The sequence below is a fragment of the Bidens hawaiensis genome, unplaced genomic scaffold (genome assembly GCF_021521415.1).
Source record: "Bidens hawaiensis isolate Kalapana, Puna unplaced genomic scaffold, B.hawaiensis_p1.1 tig00069494_1, whole genome shotgun sequence".
Lineage (NCBI taxonomy): Eukaryota > Viridiplantae > Streptophyta > Magnoliopsida > Asterales > Asteraceae > Bidens > Bidens hawaiensis.
Window position 1 is genome coordinate 5,063 of NW_027502258.1, and position 20,364 is coordinate 25,426.

At 34.7% G+C, this 20,364-nt stretch overlaps 2 protein-coding genes and 1 pseudogene across 3 annotated transcripts; 1 reads left to right on the forward strand and 2 right to left on the reverse strand.

Annotated features, from left to right (window-relative positions):
• The first annotated feature begins 540 nt into the window (after positions 1–540).
• Positions 541–5,380, forward strand: LOC143605452 (glucose-1-phosphate adenylyltransferase large subunit 3, chloroplastic/amyloplastic-like; annotated as a pseudogene). Its single transcript, XR_013148540.1, has 15 exons — positions 541–764; positions 856–969; positions 1,050–1,223; positions 1,715–1,807; positions 1,891–1,974; positions 2,087–2,142; positions 2,375–2,468; positions 2,541–2,653; positions 2,902–2,974; positions 3,170–3,251; positions 3,791–3,877; positions 3,987–4,091; positions 4,525–4,631; positions 4,713–4,773; positions 5,131–5,380. The product of XR_013148540.1 is annotated as a glucose-1-phosphate adenylyltransferase large subunit 3, chloroplastic/amyloplastic-like (transcript).
• A 146-nt stretch (positions 5,381–5,526) lies between these two features.
• Positions 5,527–8,234, reverse strand: LOC143605453 (wall-associated receptor kinase 5-like). Its single transcript, XM_077081553.1, has 2 exons — positions 7,658–8,234; positions 5,527–7,183 (listed from the first exon to the last, which is right to left on the reverse strand). The coding sequence occupies exons 1-2, from the start codon at positions 7,776–7,778 to the stop codon at positions 6,138–6,140; spliced, it is 1,167 nt and encodes a 388-aa protein (XP_076937668.1). The 5' UTR covers positions 7,779–8,234; the 3' UTR covers positions 5,527–6,137.
• A 2,828-nt stretch (positions 8,235–11,062) lies between these two features.
• LOC143605451 (DEAD-box ATP-dependent RNA helicase 58, chloroplastic-like) lies at positions 11,063–14,979 on the reverse strand. The gene is made up of 9 exons (XM_077081552.1): positions 14,927–14,979; positions 14,219–14,332; positions 13,992–14,114; positions 13,806–13,910; positions 13,150–13,308; positions 12,984–13,052; positions 12,324–12,413; positions 12,113–12,253; positions 11,063–11,605 (listed from the first exon to the last, which is right to left on the reverse strand). Exons 2-9 carry the CDS (start codon positions 14,222–14,224, stop codon positions 11,342–11,344), a joined length of 957 nt encoding a protein of 318 aa, XP_076937667.1. The 5' UTR covers positions 14,225–14,332; positions 14,927–14,979; the 3' UTR covers positions 11,063–11,341.
• Positions 14,980–20,364: the final 5,385 nt, after the last annotated feature.

Genomic DNA, 20,364 nt, shown 5'->3' on the forward strand with positions numbered 1-20,364 from the left:
ACTGATTGGATTTTTTTTCCCCTTAGAATAAATGAGCTAGACCACTTTATAACAGTCCGTGAGTGTTTTTTTTTAATAAAAAAACATGAACCTTAATAAAGGAAAACATAGATTGTTTTAGATGAAAATATGATATGAATTCATTTAAACTACATGTTAGAATCTTCAATTTTTAAGATATTATTTTTAAGGAATACATATATTTAATTTTCTATTTCTAAAACATGAGTTTTCTGTAAAGAAAGATGTATGCTGTGTGCAATAAAGTAAAGCTAAAGATTGAAAAAAACACAATGCACACGAGAATATTCGTGGGTATTTAATTAAATTCAATAAATATCATATTTATGTAAAATAAATACATATAAATATAAATAAAGTAATAATAAAGATAAGGACCGGTGAATCACATAAAATTTGAACAAACAAAAATATTTGTGGATAAAGATTTTTATGGATAACATAGCTCACCACAAGTACACCATGCAATGCAACACTCCCCCCCCCCCCCCCACCCCATGTCATAACACCGTATTTCTTTGACTGAAAACTATTACTTACACAAAAAATGGCTGTATCACTCTCCACCACCGTAGTCCGGAAGCCGCATGGCGGCTCCAGACTGGCTCCCGCTGACTGGAGGACCGGTCAACGGGGACTTAATGGGAAAAAAACTAAATTTCAGCCAAAACACACAAAAGAAAAACAATGTTAAATCAAACATATGCATGACACTCACCACCAACATTGCAGGTGAGACAAAGGTGAGTGTTACTTCTTGTTCCTCATTTTTATCAAAAAGTCAAAGTCAACATGGTGTCATATTGACTTGATGAACATAATTACTGTTTGCAGTTAAGGGACCTTGATATGGAGAAACGGGACCCGAGAACCATTGTGGCAGTTATTTTGGGAGGCGGAGCAGGTACCCGCCTTTTCCCACTTACGAAACGCCGTGCAAAGCCTGCGGTACACGTTTATTTAATTATTTTTGTTAGAGTGTAAGGTTTATTATAAAAGTTTAGTTAATTGATGATTGGTGGTTATAGGTGCCAATTGGTGGGGCCTATAGGCTTATTGATGTGCCCATGAGTAACTGTATCAATAGTGGGATCAACAAAGTGTACATTTTGACTCAGTTTAACTCGGCTTCGCTCAATAGACATTTGGCGCGCGCTTATAATTTTGGTAATGGTGTTACATTTGGAGACGGTTTTGTTGAGGTAATGTTGAATTTTGTTAGAGTGGCAAAATGGGCGGTTCGGTTGTTGTTTAACGGTTTTAAAACAAGTCAAATTTGATCCTTTGACTATTTCAACCCGGTTTTAGATCTTAAACCGGTTTTTGACTTTTGTTGACCTAAACCGGAACCGGTTTGTGGAAAAAACTGAAAATGTACGCTCCTGCGGCTGATGCAGGGGCGGAAGCAAGAGTAAATAGAATAATCTCATGGGAAAGTTGATGTAATATTGAATGCCACTATTATTAATTGAAGCACTCTTTTATAAGGTAGATTTGAATTTGGTAGGTCCAGCCTAACTGTTTGAAGAATAATATGAGTGTATAATTATGAAATTGACTTCCTAAATAAACTAGCAAATTACTCTAAGATTGATGATTATTTACATATAAAGAATAAATATAAGTCTGTCATCTCTTGGATCAGCTACGTATCACAAAATTCTAATGATTATTAATAATTATGTGATATCAGACATTATCCGCAACTCAAACTCCAGGTGAGGAAGGTAAGAGGTGGTTTCAAGGTACCGCAGATGCGGTTCGTCAGTTTCATTGGCTGTTTGAGGTACTCGAAACTTTGACTTTGGTCAAACTAACATATTATTATAAAAAAAAGAAAACATAAATAACTAACTTTTGAGTCTATAGGATGCAAGAAGCAAGGATATTGAAGATGTTCTCATTTTATCTGGAGATCACTTGTATAGAATGGATTATATGGACTTTCTTCAGGTGAACATATTAAAACTATAAACAAATTTTATATTAATTATAAAATATATATATATATATATATATATATATTTTTACAAATTTACATATTAAATCTTCATTTTTGTTGTAGAGTCACAGACAAAGTGGTGCAGATATTACAATTTCTTGTCTGCCAATGGATGACAGGTATTTCTGTTTATTTTTCTTCACAAAATGCATACTGACGATAAAAAAGACCAAAATACCCTCAACAACCATTTGGTCAAAAGGATGTAATGTGACGTGTTACAACTTTTTAACTAAAGGACATTTTTTTTAGTTAATTTAGTTATATGACACAGCCTTCAATATGGAGTAAGCTTAAAGAACGAAAACTGTAATCTACTCATTTATTTTTTATATTACTTACGCATGACAGTCGGGCCTCGGATTTTGGATTGATGAAGATTGATGGGAAAGGAAGAGTTCTTTCATTTAGTGAAAAGCCTAAAGGGAATGAGTTGAAAGCAATGGTAGGTTTGTAGATATTGAAAACGTTACGACACAAACGATTATATTATTGATACGGCTAATTTATACTTTAGGCGGTTGATACAACGGTTTTGGGATTGTCTAAAGAAGAGGCTGTAAAGAAGCCGTATATTGCGTCCATGGGAGTATATATTTTCAAGAAAGAGATCCTTCTAAATCTTTTGAGGTACATCATTAATGAACGGGTCGGGTTGACCCGTTAACATTTTAATTTTAAAGATGATGAATGAGTTGATTATGATCACAGAAACCATATTGATACAGATATGATCTAAATATTTGAATAAATTGATTTAAGAGGTTGTATGCGTAAAAGTAGACTTTGGTTGACTTTTAAGTTTTAACCTGTTTGGCTCGTTACCCCTTTAAGCAAGATGCTTATTATTTGACCCGTTTGTCTCGTTTGGTTTACAGATGGCGTTTTCCCACTGCAAACGACTTCGGGTCAGAGATTATCCCTGCTTCGGCCCAAGAATATCACATAAAGGTTTGTTTAATAGCTCACATGCGCGAACATGTACAATGTATATTCGCACACACATTATAATATGTTTATATATGTATCTATACGCGTGTGCGTGTTTGTATGGATGTATCTCTGCATAAATGAACGAATATTGATGTATATATACATGTATAACATGCATATTACAATCAAAACATTGACAACATTCAACTGCAGGCGTTTTTATTTAACGACTACTGGAGGATATTGGTACGATCCGGTCTTTCTTTGAAGCAAATTGCTTGCATTAACCGAACATGTGAGTTGTATTCCGACTTCCGTTGTGCTTTAGTCTCTTTATTTTGGTAACCTGTAACGAGAAGGGTATAATGGTCATATTATAATTTGTATTTTTAAAATTGACAAATATGTAAATTAAGTGTCTTAATTGTTTTGGTTGAGTAAATATTAAATTATATTGATGTTTTAAAGGTATGCATAAATTTCCCCGTATCACTCTTATTAAATAGTTTTTCGTAACAGTATTCGATGATATAACCATCTATGTGACTGTTTTTACTTTTACCCACATCAAAAATTGCCAGTTTTGACCCGAATCCATTTTGACCCATATCAAAACTACTAGTTGGAGTGTTGGACCCACATCAAAATTACCAGGTTGGATCCACATCAAAATTACCAGTTTTGGCCCATACTGGAAAACAATGTTTTTGGGTCAAGACAAGTAGACCCGTTTCGACCCACATCAAAATTACCCGTTTTAACCCTGACCCATTTTAACCCGTTATCCGCTCATCTGATTTTTAACTATCTTCACATCTGATTTATGAATTACAGCCATCGCGGTTTAGCTTCTATGATGCAGCTAAACCAATGTATACTTCCAGAAGAAATCTGCCACCATCAAATGTTGACAACTGCAAGGTCAGTAATATCAGTAGAAAATAATATTAAACTTTTTTCATTATTTTTTTGAAAATTAAATGAAAGTAAATTTTGTGCCTCATGACTCTTCCTTCACATTATTATGCAGATTGTTGACTCGATCTTATCACACGGTAGTTTCCTAACAAATAGCTTCATTGAACACAGTGTTGTCGGCATTCGATCAAGAATCGGTTCCAATGTTCACCTAAAGGTTTGTTTGTTATTGCATTAAAACTAATATTTTCTACATTTTTTATGATTAATAAAAATCCAAAATCACTTTCAAAACACATGTTCAAATACACACTCAGTCATCATATAGGTCAATTTGACAGGTTAGAAAATTGATCCATTTAACCTGTTATTTCAGGAGATATTTTTGAACATTAAAAGAAATACCACAATTTTTTATATACATTTGCATTTTAAATTTTAAATTTGTTGTTTAAGTTATTTATATGCAAAATAATAAAATAATATAAAACGTAGGTTCGACGGGCTGTGTTTGTGACAACACGCAAATACTAGTGTCATGTTTGATTCATGATATGATTTGTGGGTTATGTCGGGTTCCACCTATCAACCCGCTAACATGACCCGTTTAACACCCAAAAAATTGACACAAATTTATTACACCAATGCAGGACACTGTGATGCTTGGTGCTGATTATTATGAGACCGATGCTGAAATGAGATCGTTGTTGGCCGAAGGCCGTGTTCCACTTGGAATAGGGGAAAATACCAAGATCACGTGCGAAACTCTTAAAAATTTAAGGTTACTGTTTATTTTATATTCATTTTGGTATTGACACATTGTTCATATATTTTGCAGAACTTGCATCATTGACAAAAATGCTAGAATTGGGAAGAATGTAATCATTGCAAATTCAGAGGTAAGCCCATAAAAGTTACCACATGCAAAAAAATAAAAATAGATAAATAAAAAATGGGCAGGTCAGGAAAGATGATTAACGGATCAAAATAGATTCGGACCAAAAGGGTGATTTTTGTATGGTTTAAAATGGGTCGAGTTGAGTCTGCTTTGACCCGTTGAACATTTCTGGTCCCACTGATTATAAGGGTATTGGTGGGGCCGTGAGTTTTCCATAACTGGTTCTCATGGTAAAAAAAGAGATGATTTATATGGCTTTAATTTGTTTTTTAAAGAAAGAACATTGGTGATAGATTCACTTTTAAAGAAAACACGAATGAACAAATAAATCTTTTTCAACTTTTGAATAACATTACAGGGAATACAAGAGGCAGATAGATCCTCAGAAGGGTTTTACATTCGATCGGGTGTTACGATCATATTGAAGAACTCGACAATTAAGGACGGATTAGTGATATAATGCATTTAGTTTATTATTATTCTCCTGTTTGAGGATGAAAAATAATGCGAAATATAAACATTATAAGCAGAGAAAGGATCAACAGGCTCTGTAAATGTGAATACACTGCAACTTTTGAAAATTATTAAATTTTGGGTTGATGACGTAAGCATGAGATAAGCTCTATGATGATTTGGTCCTAACTTCTGTCTCGGTTTTGTCGGTTAAGTTTCGGTTTTGGTTTTATCTTTGACCTCGAAAACCTTGGGCCAAAATACTGCACAAAATAATGAATTTAGGCCCGAACCTTTGGACCTAAACTTTTTTGTTAATTAATTAATTGATTATTACACATTCAACATAATTTTGTGCTACACCATTTAATCATTTCTTATAAAATATTTATATTGGTTTTTTCGGTTACAAATGGTTCGGTTTTGGGTTGATGAAAAGCCAAAATATTAGTTTCTTGGAAACACTTAAAACCAAAGCGCCAGTTTGCTATTTACTTATTAGGCGCAGTTACGACTGCTATTTCAGTTACACACTTACGCTTATGTTATTTCCGTTTCATGCACACCCCTAAATTCAACCGAACAAGTGCATGAACACCCCTAAGACATGCCAAAATAAAACGCTAATTTAGATTTAACCCGCTACGATTTACACCAAGCCGATATTCCCCGTAAAAACAAATAAAAAAAAATGAAGAAAGCATGGAAAATAAGAGAGATTAATTTACCACAACAATAATACTTACAAAAAAAACTCGTCACAGACGAACATTAACTCGCTTTCATAATTTGTTTCATTCATCGGATAATGCTCTACTTTATGCCTCACAGGTGTCACAGAAGGCTGAAAGAGGAACACCATAAAGATAAACGTGGTTTAACTTCAATCTTTAGTCATCTAATGTAGTTATCTTAACTGACCCCTGGACATTTGCCCGACTTCCTTATTCTATCAAGCTCCATTGTAACTTCTTTCATGCTAGGTCTGTTCACACCTAACGGTTCAAGGCATCTATACACCAGGTCACGTGATGCACTTAACTGCTCATCTGTTGCTTCCTGTAAAACTTGAGGATCAACAATATCAAGTAGTCCATCGTCCTTAGTTTTCTTCACAAAATATGTTGAGAGTCTTTTATCATCTTCATCTATTTCCCTATCAAATGGTTTTTTCCCTGTCAAGAGTTCTGTGAGAACCACTCCCAAGCCATAGACATCAGACTTATGAGTAGGTTGAGATGTACTGAAATACTCAGGATCCACGTAACCTGGCGTTCCAGGTATATCTGTAGTGATCACTTGACCACGATTCAAAGGGATTAACATGGAGGAACCAAAATCTGAAATTTTTGCGGTGTAATTTTCATCCAGCAAAATGTTAGCAGACTTCACATCTCTATGTATGATGGACATTTTTTCATATGTGTGAAGATAAGCAAGTGCGTCAGCTGTTTCGTGTGCCATCTTTAAACGATTATCCCATGACAATATTCCTGTGCCCCTTGCTCCCTTATGAAGGAGATGATGAAGACTTCCATTAGAAGCAAACTCATAAACAAGAAAGGCGTCCTCAGTTTTGAAACAACATCCCAAAAGCCTCACCACGTTATTGTGACTAATACTTTCTAGAATTACTATTTCAGTTATAAGTTGCTCCACTCGGCTTTGGCTCAATATTCTATGTCTCTTGATGGCTACCACACGCTTATCTGGTAGTATTCCCTTGTACACAGTACCCTGAGCTCCTTTTCCAAGAATCATATTGTCGGCGTAATTGTTGGTCGCTTTTTTTAGGTCTTTAGGTCCAAAAATTTGTATAGAACCAAAACAGCTGTTTGTCAGTTGGAAGATTTTTTTCGGATAATGTTTATACGATAGAGAGCCATTTTGTTGCCGAATATTGTCCCTAAGGATAAGTAGCTTCCTGTTATTGGGCATGCGGAATCCAAGCTCCATACCTATATGTGGTTATCGGCACATTAACAAAAACTAGCAAGGTAGGAAGAATACAATAGAACTGATAAGGAAACACATACACCCACAACCCAATTCCCGCAAAGATAAAGGGCATAATCTTGTAGCATAAAAAAAAATTGGACAAAAAGGTTCAAATGCATTCCCCTTAACGAGGTGGTACATGGGAATGCTTTATTGGCAGGTAAGAATGCTAAAACATGAAAATTTAGAGAAATATCACGTATCTTGTGTCTATATGAAGGCACCAGATTCAAAAGTGAACTAAGAAAAGAACCCATAATAATTGATAAATCTTTTCTTAGAATACACAGAAAATTATTAACATATCAAGCTGTATATAATGTGCTAATTCAATATGTTACATACATAACACAACTACGTTTACCATAATAAAACTGTTATGTTCTCATAATCTAGGGTCAGAAAGAGATTCAAAAGTGAGAAGGATGGGATACCTGCGTTTTGGTCATCCGTGACCCTTCTACCAGATTTTGTCTTCCCTGTAGCTTGCAAGAAACTATTGGTTATCTCTTGTATGTTAAGTATAGATTGAAGAGTGAAGACTACCTCAGTCATGGTAGGACAGTGTTCTGGATTGTGATCCAGACATCTTTATGCAATTTGAACAAACCCCTTTAAACATTTTGGGGATATCTCATACCTTATATCGGAATCAATTATATGCTTTAGACGACCGTCTTTGATTGAGTCTAAAGCCCATCTTGCTAAACCCCAATTCTCTTTATCAAAACGTTCTACTGCCCTTTTCCGACACAACACTTCAAACAATACCACTCCAAAAGCATAAACATCTGACTTCCTAGATAGCTTTCCAGTGTAGAATAAATGTGGATCCATATACCCAAAAGTGCCTTTAACATGAGTGCTGACATAACTACTCGATTGTTGATCTGGTGGGACTAACTTAGACATCCCCAAATCCGTAACTATAGGTATCCAACTTTTATTTAACAATATATTTGAGCTTTTAACATCTCGGTGTATAATACCAAACTGAATACCCGTACCAGTGTGGAGCCGCACCTATGCAAATCCTTAGTCTCTGCACCCACGGAAGAAGGGTGCGGGCGGTATGGGATAGTGTTCCATTGGGAATATACTCATACACAAGTATCATCTCATTTTCATAATCACAATAACTAAGCAAAGGCACAACATGACAGTGTCGTACCTTGGGAAGAGTTTTAACTTCTGTCCAAAACTCAGTTGCCCCTTGGTATTTGGAACTGCTATCCCATCCAATTACTAATGATTCGTTTGCTGAAAGAATCTCATGCAACTCAAAGTGACAGCATGGTTCTAAGCAACAGACATTGTTACTTATGGGGTAGAATTGCAAGTAGAGATAGAAAACTTGAGAAAGATGAACTTACAATGACGAAGATTGGAAGGATTGTAATTTAATAATCAAATTCCATCTCTCTCTTCTTCCTGGAAATACATAATGAAATTAGGAGGCAACTTACAAGTCTTCTCTAAACACTTAAAAAGTGCATCGTTTAAAGGCACCCTTAAAAGTCCCGGCCTTAAATTATCTTTGTAAGAGTACTACTTTTTTACCCGGCGCAGGTTAGTAAACCTTGGACAGTGGTAAAACCCAGGTGTTGTCAGCCCTAAGCATTGGGCCGGTAAGTCAACACAAATTTGGTTGGTTTCGGTAACGTCTGTTATTGTACCGGAATTAAAACCAAATATAAAACAGAAAAGTATAAAAGTTGAAATGGACCGATTGGGTGACGTCAGTTGGTAAAACACGAACGTTGGTAAAAGCCGATTGTTGTCAATCCTGAAACTAAAACAAAAAAAAAACACAAAAACCTTGTCGTTCGCTCGGTTTTTTTACATTCGTTACGATGATTGAACTAAAGAAATATAAACAAACTATGTGGACCAGTTCGGTGCCGTCAAGTGGCCTAGTAAGGCACTTGCGGCACCAAACTTTCTATTTATTATATTTAACAATTTTCATCATATCATTCAAAAGGGAAAATTCCTAAAATAAGCGTTTATGAAAACGTTTTTCAGGTTTTAGGTGTCATTTGTAAGAAATTCACAAAATAGGTATTATAATCTAGTCGCGACGAATAGTTTGTATAACCAGTTAAAACTTGACACGTGTCTTTAAACTAACCGCAACGAGCATATTTACTAACCATTTACTCGTCACAACTAAATAAGTTTTATGCCTCGTAATTAACACCACAAGTAATTCATAAGTTCTTTAGTCGCGACGAGTAGATTGTAAGGTTAAACTAGTGGCATCGAGTTAATTACTAATAAACTACTCGTGTGGGGAATGTAAACCAGGTAAACTAGTTGTTGCAACTAAATGAGTTATGAATTACTCGTTGTCGTTGATTACAAGACATGAAACTTATTTAATCGTGACAAGCAAATGATTAGTGAACCTGCTCGTTACGATAATTTAAGGGCACGTGACAAGTTTTCACTTGTTCTACAAACTACTCGTGTGTAATCATAAACTACTCGTCACGACTAGTTTATAATACATATTTTGAGAATTTCTCGCAAATTGCACCTAAAACCTGAAAATACGTTTTCACAAACGCTTATTTTGGATATTTCCCCCCTTCAAAATTATGTAAGAGTGGGTTGTAAATAGAGTGAGGTTTTAAATGGCTGTAAATGTAATTATAGAGTAGAAAGAGAAATATAGTGGTTTTTTTTTAATTTATTTTTTAATATTTGTTGAATTTTTTTATGAGTAGAGGAAACAGAAAACTATAATGATAAAAATATAAAAAAATATATTAATTAACTGAATATGATAGAGAAATATATTGTTTTTTAGTGTAATTATAAAGATGGAGATGAGGTGTCAGGTCCCCGATTTCAGCTGGAGCTTAATTAATCATGTCATAACTCACACAGATTAATGTGCCGACAAGAGAGTTAATGACGGGTTGCTATATTTTGAAAGATTAATGTTTGTTAAAGGCGGAATCAATAACAAACATGATAGTTGCAATTAATAATCTAAGGTATAAAGAACACACAAGATTCACTCAAAAGATTTCCACTATATAATATAAAATCATACTAAGTGGATAATCGATTTAGGATTTAAGGAATCCTAGGACAGCCGTCACACAATATTCTCTCTCAATAAATGTGTCTGTCTATCCTTATCCGTGTGTCTTGGGCGGCGTGCCATAAAACATTCTATTTATAGGCCTGCCACCCTATGACAGCTGTCATTCCTTCTAGAAACCCTAAATACAACGTACATATTCAAAATAAACTAAGTGTAAAACAAGTCTTCCGGGTAGGCTTTTCATCAAACTTCTCATTCCGAGTACGCTGTGTACTCTGCCATCCTTCATGACTTGGTAACGTATAAGTGTGCCCGAGATCAGTTTCCGGGTAGACTTTACTTGAAGAGTATTTTACCAAGAAAAATACTCACCGGGTATACTTCAGTCATCTTGGCTTTGTCAAACTTTGCCCGACAAATCCTTACGAGCAACCTTGTTCTTCAATGATCCATTTCAACTCTTTGCTATAAATTAACTTATTTGCAAAGTGTACTCGAGAGTATAATACCTTGCTTGAGTTGAACCTTGCCCGATGTTACTTAGCGATATTCCAATTTCATCAAGCCTACTTGGATTATATTTATTAATGAATACCTTGCCCGGTCTTCCAATCACTTGGAGATGTTCCCCCTCTTTTGTTTCTAGACTTTCATACATCCGTTTAAAGGCCGCCTTCTTTGCTTCCGCCACTGCCTTCTTCGCCTCTATCTTGGCCGTTTTGTAGTTGTCCCTCAATTCCACTCGCTCCTCCTCATTCGTGCACCTCATTAGCTCCCTAAACATAAAACCAACCTCCGGTTATTTATTAGGCCGGGTTACGACGATTATTTCGGTAACGCTTTGGTTATTTCAGTTTCGTGCACACCTCTAAATTCGACTGAACAAGACCATGAACACCCTAGGAGACTTGCCAAAATAAAAATTCATTTAAATTTAACCCGGTTCAATTTACACCAAGCCAGATATGCCATATTACTTGCACTCAATAAAAAAACAAATAAAGAAAATGAAGAAATCAGCATGGAAAATAAGAGTTACATTAAATTATCACAACAAAAATACTTACAAAAACAACTCGTCACAGATGAACATTAACTCGTTTTCATATCTTTGTAACACAAACCGCTCCTCTGATGTTATTATGCTTGTAACTACACACTTATTTTCTGAAAATGGTTTTCTACCAGTTCTTCCCGCCCGATGTAGATAGTGCACCGCATCTTTAGGTAAGTCAAAGTTGTATATGTGGGTTGTATCGGGCAGGTCAACGCCTCTGCCCGCTATATCAGTTGCCACCAGAAGATATGATCCACCTTGTCTCAGTTCCTGTTTTCAGTTATTTAACTAAGTTAAGTAAATCAATACAGGTCAAAATATGTCAATCGAAGAATATGAACTTATGCTGTTCATAACTTTAAATCTGTCTTTGATGAGGTGTTGATTTATTACACGTTAAAATCTTTTCATTATTTGGCATGTTAAAGAGTGTTAAATATGATTAAAAATTCTGACACCTATATGTTTACAATATTTTATATAACTTTTGAGTAAATTACACAAATGGTTCACATGGTTAAAAATTTCCGAATATCCAACCACTTGTTTCCCTTTCATACATGGTCCAAAAAGTAAACGGGTTTTTTCCTTTTAATCCCATGTAAATATACCCTTTTTCTTAAAGAATAAACAAAAAAAATAAAAAATTCCCATAAATTAGTTGAAATTTCTACATCTAATATTTAACAAGGCTCGTTTGGTAATTGCATGGTCTTAATTTTTAAAGAAGATACCAAAATAAAGGGTAATTTGGTCATTTTGCAAGGTGTAACTTACCGAGAAAGAAGCTGCTCTAGAGTTGAAATTTAACTTTTCTTCTAGAAGCAGAATTTCATGAGTCCCTTGATGTGAATTCTTGAGCACATCAATTACAACACTAGTTGCAGGAGCATTTCCAGCCTTCTTAGACTTCTCAGACTGCAAAATAGTCAACAAAAGTCAATATAGAAAAGTCAACCTAAGTCAACAAAAGTAATGAAGCACTAACCTGTTCATTAACAAAAATTATGGCGGACTGGGGCGTGTCAGATTGCAACAAGGATAACAATGCCAAATGCCTTTTGCTTCTATTACATATCTGAAACAAGTATGTTTTTGGGTCAAGAAAAGTACACCCGTTTTGATCCGTATCAAAATAACCGTTTTGACCTGTATCAAAAGTACCAGTTTTGACCTGAACCATGTTGACGCATAACAAAATTACTGTTTAGACCCGCATCAAAATGACCAGTTTTGACCCGAACCCATCTTGACCCATCTCAAAGTTACCAGTTTTGACCAGAACCTGAGTTTAACCCACAATAAATTACCAGTTTTTGACCCGAACCCGATTTTAACCCAAAATAAATTACCAGTTTTGGCCCGAACCATTTTTGACGCATATCAAAATTACTGTTTTGACCCTCGTAGTTTTGACCCGAACCCATTTTGACCCAAATCAAAACTACCAGTTTTCCATTTTGACCCATATCAAAATTTACAATAATGACCAATATACCTGTCTCTTTACCCTTACAATCCAAACTCTCATATCCTAACGCGTGCTATAAGTTAAGGGTATAAATTACATAAATGTAAAAATGGGTAAATCTGATATTATGATTTTTTTGTTGGGTAAAATTTAAAAAATTTAATTCAAGTGACTCACCAGAAATCTGTGATGTAAACGTGCAGGCATTGGCTGAATGGGATTTGCATGGATATGAACACAATCAGCCTGTTGTGAAATACATAATTCACATAAATATTCCGAAACCAGTGACCGAATATTATTATAAATAAACATTAAAACAAAATGATGTTTTTCACTAAACCTTGGTCCACTTTTGCTGTATACAGTCGTATAAAAACCGTCTGTGTTGAGGAATTGATGCACTAGCAAATATTGTTTGACGGTTGTTGATTGATGAGTAAGATATTAATAGCTTTCGCAGAGAGCTAACTTGATTTGAAGAATTAAACATGAAATCCACCTAAACATAACAAATTATATATACATTTTATTAACCAAACTAATGTGCTAATCGTGCAGAACAAACATGGGAAATCTCATATATAATTATATACCCTTGAAAACTTGCATAATATCATATTTACCATACCAAAAAAATATTATCAAATTAACCATTGAAAATACTTCAAATTTTAAAATTACCCATTTCATTAAATACAATGCATAGTATGACCATTATACCCTTTAGTTTCTCCTTGCCCTCCAACTCATCATAATGCGTAACTTAAGCGAAGGGTATAAACGTCATGAATGTAAAAATGGGTAAATCTTATATTATGATTTTCTTGTTAAACAAATATGATATTATAATATGACCATTAGACCCTTCTGTATCTCCTTGCACTCCAAACTCTCACATCCTAACGCGTGGTTTAAGTGAAGGGTTTATTTTTTATAAATCTAAAAATGGGTATATCTCATAAGAAATTATTCCCAAAAAATAATGTGAATAAATACCTCGTCAATTACTAACACACGCATTGATTCTAGTTTGATCATCTGTTTCTCAAGCATTTGGCATAAACTTCCCAGGGTTCCAACAATTATTGTAGGGGGCTCAGCCTGCAATTGTTAACAAAAAATTTTTTTGAAGAAAATTAATAGCATTTAAGCCAAAACTAACTGAGGAAAATAAACAAATACCTTTAACCAACTTTTCTGTCTTTTTAAAGTTCCTCCATCTAAAAGAGCCATAACAGTGCACGGTTTATTTTCCAGTTCAGGTTGATCGGACTTTGCTGCTAGCATGCGGGCAACTTTTGCAACCTTTAATTAACGAAAAGTATAAATCTTGGGATAATGATTGATGCGTAACTAACAATATATTTTTGTCAACCTTATTTAATTTGAAATTTTAATGATAGTCTTACTTGCATGCCCAGCTCTCGAGTCGGTACCACAATCAATGCTTGTACTGCTGATCTTTGTGTGTTTATTACTGAATATATCAATAACAAGTATGCCAAGGTTTTACCTGAACCTGTCTGAAAAAAACATAAATAATTAAATAAAATCTAAAAATAAATAAGTTATCCCTATAAATTTCTTATGCATTATAATATGTATACTTATGCATACATACATAAAAGTTTAAGAACTTCAAGAACTCGTAACAGTAACAACTAATCGTTTTATTCATCTATTTTGTATATTTAATACTATTTGAGGGTAGTTTTGTCATTTTTATATGTAATTCTGTGATTACATATATCTATTCACAAATTTACATATGTGTAATAACCAATTTACATATTTGTACTGATAAAATTATTTACAATAGATGACAAAACTACCCTTAAATAATATTAAATATATAAAATGATTGGTTGTTGAGAGTTCTTAAATTATTTGAAAGTTCTGACATCTCAAATGATCCTGATACAATAACACTTCCGCATTGATCTTTGGCTTGAATTTTTATTTATTAACACATAGTTGCTTTCGATAGATAGAATTTCGGTAAAAGAATTCCAAGTGTCAGAAATAGTTTTTAGAGGTTGCGAAGAGTTGTTACACATTGTAGAAAATACGTAAATATAATCTATAAAATGTGTTCTTATTCGTTAGCATATATTCACCTGGGCATGAAGTATACAGTCACGACCAGAGAATAGAACAGGTAAAGCTTGTCTTTGAATCTCTGTAGGTGTAAAGTATCCAACTTCTTCAACCCTGCAACATATTATCTTTGCTTACACAAACAATATTTGACAATAACTAGAAAATTTTAACATCCCTAATGCATAAAGAAGTTAACTTATCATGATAATACAAATGACAGTAGCATGAAAGTATGAAACTAACGTGGACTCTATGAGAAGTCCTGCAAAGGTTTAAAGTTAGCAATTTCATACCATAAAGTACTAGTTTTAGTTAATCTTATATGAACAAATTGTGCAATGGAATTACAAAAAATAACACAGCAGTTAGCCTCTACTTTCTTCACACGGTGTGTCATACATGGACAAACTATTGAAATTATTATTCTTTAAATAGAATAACGGGCACAAAAAGTACTTGATTAATGAATATAAACATATAGAGTAAATAGCATCACAACAACTAAAAAGGAAAACTAATAACAAATCTAAATATAAAGTACTTGATTAATGAATATAAACATATAGAGTAAATAGCATCACAACAACTAAAAAGGAAAACTAACTTCAAATCTAAATATAAAGTAATTAGTGCAATCACAACCGATCATACATTATTCTTTATAGTTGAAACACACGATCGCCTCCCGTTTCATTTTCACCAGCATATCAGTAAACGGTGTTGTAAAACTCGCTAGGCACTAGTCGGCAGTGGTGTACCGACTAGCTGGTGATAGGGATTAACTAGATTAAAACTTTATATGTAACTTTTCAAAAATTATATGTGTGTATACAAAAATTTTCAAAATTTATATATAATTTTTCAAAACAATTATAGTTTTTCAAATACTTGAAAGATTTTGACGGATTATAGAGGCCGATTATATAAACTCGACGATTTCCGTTTAATCGGGACCTAATTCCGACTTTTACAGCACTGAAATGATAGAATGAAGAAAAGACAGACAGACCTGCTTAAGATATGATCGGGCAGGTGACCCTGGCAGACATCTCTAAGCGTCAAATGTTGGTCAGCAGCAACACCCAAATTGGGGTTAGTTGATGAAGAAGAAGAAGAAGAAGATGCAATTGAAATTGAGCGTTTGCTGGTAGGGGATTTATTATTATTATTATTATTATTATATGAAAATGAAAATGGGAGTCTCCATGAGAAGAGACCACCCTGCAACATCACCATTTCACCTTATCACACACCAGTTATGCCTCATGGCTTTCTAGTTTCTAGTGTGTGCGTATATATACTGTTATTGTTGCATTCTAATGTTTAAAATAAATAATAAGATTATTATATATTTAAAACAAATTCTTTGAGTTAAAATAAAAGAAAAGAAAGTGTTAGTTACATTCTAGAGTTAGATCAGAAGAAAAAGATAAGAAAAAAACTTGTAATTTTACAATTATGTTCTCATAACAACATGGAAAAGGGAATTGAGATATAATAAATTAGTAATATTGTAATGAGCTATAAACTTTCCTTTACAATCATGCCATATTTTGCAAAAAAATTTTGAAAGAAAAAAGCCAAAGTTTTCTTTTAGTTCTTTTTCTTTTCTTCTAATAAAAAAGATCAAGAATGAAAAATGAAAAATCGAACGCTATCCCTATGTTTCAAGTTTAGATCCGCCATTGCCGGTATTCGAATCCTTGTAAATTTCTCAACTCAAACATTTAAGATTCCAACATGTTGGTCATTAAAAAAACAAATAAAGTTCATCTACATATATAAAAATTGTTTCACTTATACATAATATATGAAGTGCCTACCTGGAAATTGGGCTCTTTGAGCTGGGTCACAACCCATTAAGTAAGGAACATGATACCTAGCCCAAGAAAAGAGGCCCAAGGACAAAGGGTATAATAATATAAAAGACCAACTCAAAGGGGTCAGAAGTTACTGTGCACCTGACTTGGGGGAGGCCCCAAGGCACGCATGCTCCTAGAGGCGAGACAATATCCAACGAATAAAAGGAGGCTAGCTAGAGCCCCAGGGGGGAAGAGAAGAAGCCAAAGGATAAAGAAATGTAAAGCCCAGCCCAATGGTATACAGTGCACTCCAGACAAGAGCCTGAGTCAACGACTGACATGTCCCTATCAAGCTGAGCGTTGCACAGAACTGAAGCTGACGTAATCCTAGAGCAAAGAAAGTGTCCAGCGGATAATAGCCAGCTCTCTGCCAAAGTCAGGAGGAAGAGGAAAAACCAATGGACAATAGACGGAACCCCTAGGATTATTGGTCCAGGGAAAGATTCTCCTGGACCCTATATATGTGTACATCCTTTTTGTAATATGTATGCACTAATGAATAAAATACCATACTCCATTCTCACTGTGATCTCATGCTAAAATCAATTAAGAACCTTTAATAATAAAAATGGCCATTCTTATCTTCTCACTATAACCCATCATCGAACTCTCACACAATCATATCCGGTTCAATTAGGGTTTCAACATTGGCGTCATCAGTGGGACCTTAAGCTCCGGCCAAAGGTTTCCACCAGAGTCTCTAAAGAATGGCCGAATTCACTTCCGCCGCTGCCATTGTCTCACCAGAAAACAGTTCTCAGTGCTGTTTGTCCGCTGTTTTGGCAAAAGAACACCAACCCAATTCAGATTCTTTGGCGTTATGTCCGTCGTCGGAATCTTTTCCCGATTCACCGGAATATTTCGAAAATTCAAGAAACTTAAAATCTGCTCCGACGAGTCTTGAAAAGCCAGACATGACAAGTAATTTCAACCAACAAGACACATACCCGTCTTCTTTAACTAATTTCAACCACTCCGGCGACACACCACCGCAAACACCATCGTGACCATGCCCATATTACATCGGAACTAGCACCGTCACTAAGACCGGTGAGCCCACAAGCACACATCCCTACCTTGAAAGCATGAAAGACATCAGTGGACTCGTGTTGATCAAGAATGAAGATGAAGAAGACGATATGGAAGTCGAAGACACCACACCGGTGGGCCCACAAGCACAAGCAGCCAGATATGTCTTCCTCGTGTAATCTACACGATTTCCATATTTACTCATGTTCAGATTCCATATCTCACAGCCATATCTCGATCACAATATGCTGAAAGCATATTTCTATGAATGATCTATTTAGACCTTTAAAAGTAATAATAATAATTGAGTATTTCAATTTAGATCCTTTAAAAATAATAATAAAAAAAAAGGAAATGAAAAATTGAAGAGTAAAGCTAAAGTGTTTCCACCGAATAAAAGACAAAACATGTTTATGAATTGGTTACGTGCCTGGAAGAGGGGGTATGCACCTTACAAGTTTGAAAAGTCAAGGGTCTAAAACATGTATAATCCATGCTTTTGTGTCAGAAACCAAAGGTGTGATAGTGTCATTTCCTTATTGTGTCAATATATATATATATATTTATTTATTTTGTTTAAGGAGTTTCAATGTCTCAGTATAGTACTTTTGAGAACTCATCCAAATGACAAGACAAGGCCTTTGATTGTAAACATCATCATTACACTTTACATGTGCATCTATTAAAATGTCAAACCCTATGCTAGAGTGTAGCTAAGGCATATTCTAATACAAAAAAAATATATCTTAAAAGATTACTTTTAAAACAACCGGGATAATTAGAAGATGGTAAGTATAAATTATGAATATGCCCCCATCCTAGTTTCTATTTTAAATAGCTAAATTTATTTAATTTCATAGAATGGGGATAAGGGTTATTATAATACATGTGTAATCTACAAAGATGAAAGGGTGATAAGGGTTTCTTCTTTATGGGAGTCATGATCTCATTCCATTCCATGAAATTGAATAAGATTTATGTTTGCGTGGAACATCACCTTAGAAGTTTTAAAAGTTTTAAAACCCATAAAATAATACGATTATATATATTGTGGTACACAAATAAAGAAAGAATGGGGTATCCTCCCTACCTAAAGGAACTGTCTCTTAGGCCCGAAAACTATCAATGTTCAAAAATATGTCCCTCTTAAAAAGGTAAGTTGCTAAGAGAAAATATTATATCTTTACATATTAAATTAATACAAGCCTATAATACAATATGACTGATAACATTTGCTAAGTTAACAATTATTTTAGAAATAACTTATAGAACAAAGTCATATAAGTTGTACGTGTTATACAACTTATGGGGCATATATAGACCTCCCATGCAGGAGACAATTCTTGAGTTTGTTGCGCAGGAATTCTTGAGACAAATTTGAGAAACAACCTATTACAGATTCGAAAGTGTTTCTTTTAAAGAGGGGAATAAACTCCATCTAAGTGACAGGAAATATGAAAAGTCCATTCCCTGAAGAGGGAAGTCGTATCATGGTAAAAAGCCTTTAAGGTGAGACATCTCTCCGGGAGTCTCTTCTTGATCATAACAAATATCCCTACTGAACTATTGCTCAAGAACCAGCCCCCTTACAAAATAGTTTCTCCAGAACAAGGTCCTCCATCTCTTCATAATGAAGTCCCTTACTAAAAAATCTCTCCAGAACAAAACTCCTTACAAAATAATTCCCCCAGAACGAGGTCCCTTACGGGACCATCTCCTCATAATGATGCTCCTTCCAAAATAATCCCCTCAACACAAACACTCCTCCCAGACAATCCATACTGAAGCCCCATACCATATTACAAGAATCCTTTCCAAAAAAGAAGATCCCTTCCCAAGGTTTTTCTCTCAAGAAGAATAGCTCCATTCCAATGAAGAAGGTATTGGAAAGGTCCCTTCCAAGAGGAAGGAAAGCCTTTTACATCAACACTTCATGTTTCAAGAGTGTTCCTTTTGAAGAAGAAGAGTCCCCTTCCAAATTGTGACAAGGTCGCTATAGAAGGAAAAAGCCTTATGTTGCAACACTTTACATTCCAATAATTTCCATGAAGAAGAAACTTTCATATCCGTATTTTCTTTCATAAGAAGGGAATGGGCCCCTTCCATTAGCCCTTTCCATCATCCTTCATGTGTAAGACTTCTAGCATTTATTAAACTAATTATGATTTTATATTTATGACTAACAAATATAATTGGTCGGTCATTACTAATATTCCCCCCAGATGGGATAAAGCCCTCTTTAAAAGGCATAATACTTATAATGCCCCTAGATCGGATAAAACCCTCTTTAAGAGGCATAATACTTATAATGCCCCCAGATGGGATAAAGCCCTCGTTAAGAGGCACCAAACTTATAATTCCCTCAAATGGAAAAATGACATTAATTCTCCTTCACAGGTGTGAAAGGAAAGCCCGACTGAGGGGCTTGGATCCATATACAAAAATAGCCCAATCCATGAGCCTCAATACTTATAATTTCCCCAAAGGAAAATGGCCCATTCTAAAAGGCTCAGAATTTACATCTCCTCGAGTGGGATATGGCCCCTAATAGAGGGCTCACGACT

Coding starts and splice junctions, on each gene's coding strand:
- LOC143605451 (XM_077081552.1), bottom strand. Junction 13,309..13,805: donor GTGTGTTAGTAATTGACGAG/GTATTTATTCAC, acceptor TGTTATGTTTAG/GTGGATTTCATGTTTAATTC. Junction 13,053..13,149: donor TACAGCAAAAGTGGACCAAG/GTTTAGTGAAAA, acceptor ATTTCACAACAG/GCTGATTGTGTTCATATCCA.
- LOC143605453 (XM_077081553.1), bottom strand. CDS start 7,778: ATGACTGAGGTAGTCTTCACTCTTCAATCTATACTTAACATACAAGAG. Junction 7,184..7,657: donor CACGGATGACCAAAACGCAG/GTATCCCATCCT, acceptor AACCACATATAG/GTATGGAGCTTGGATTCCGC.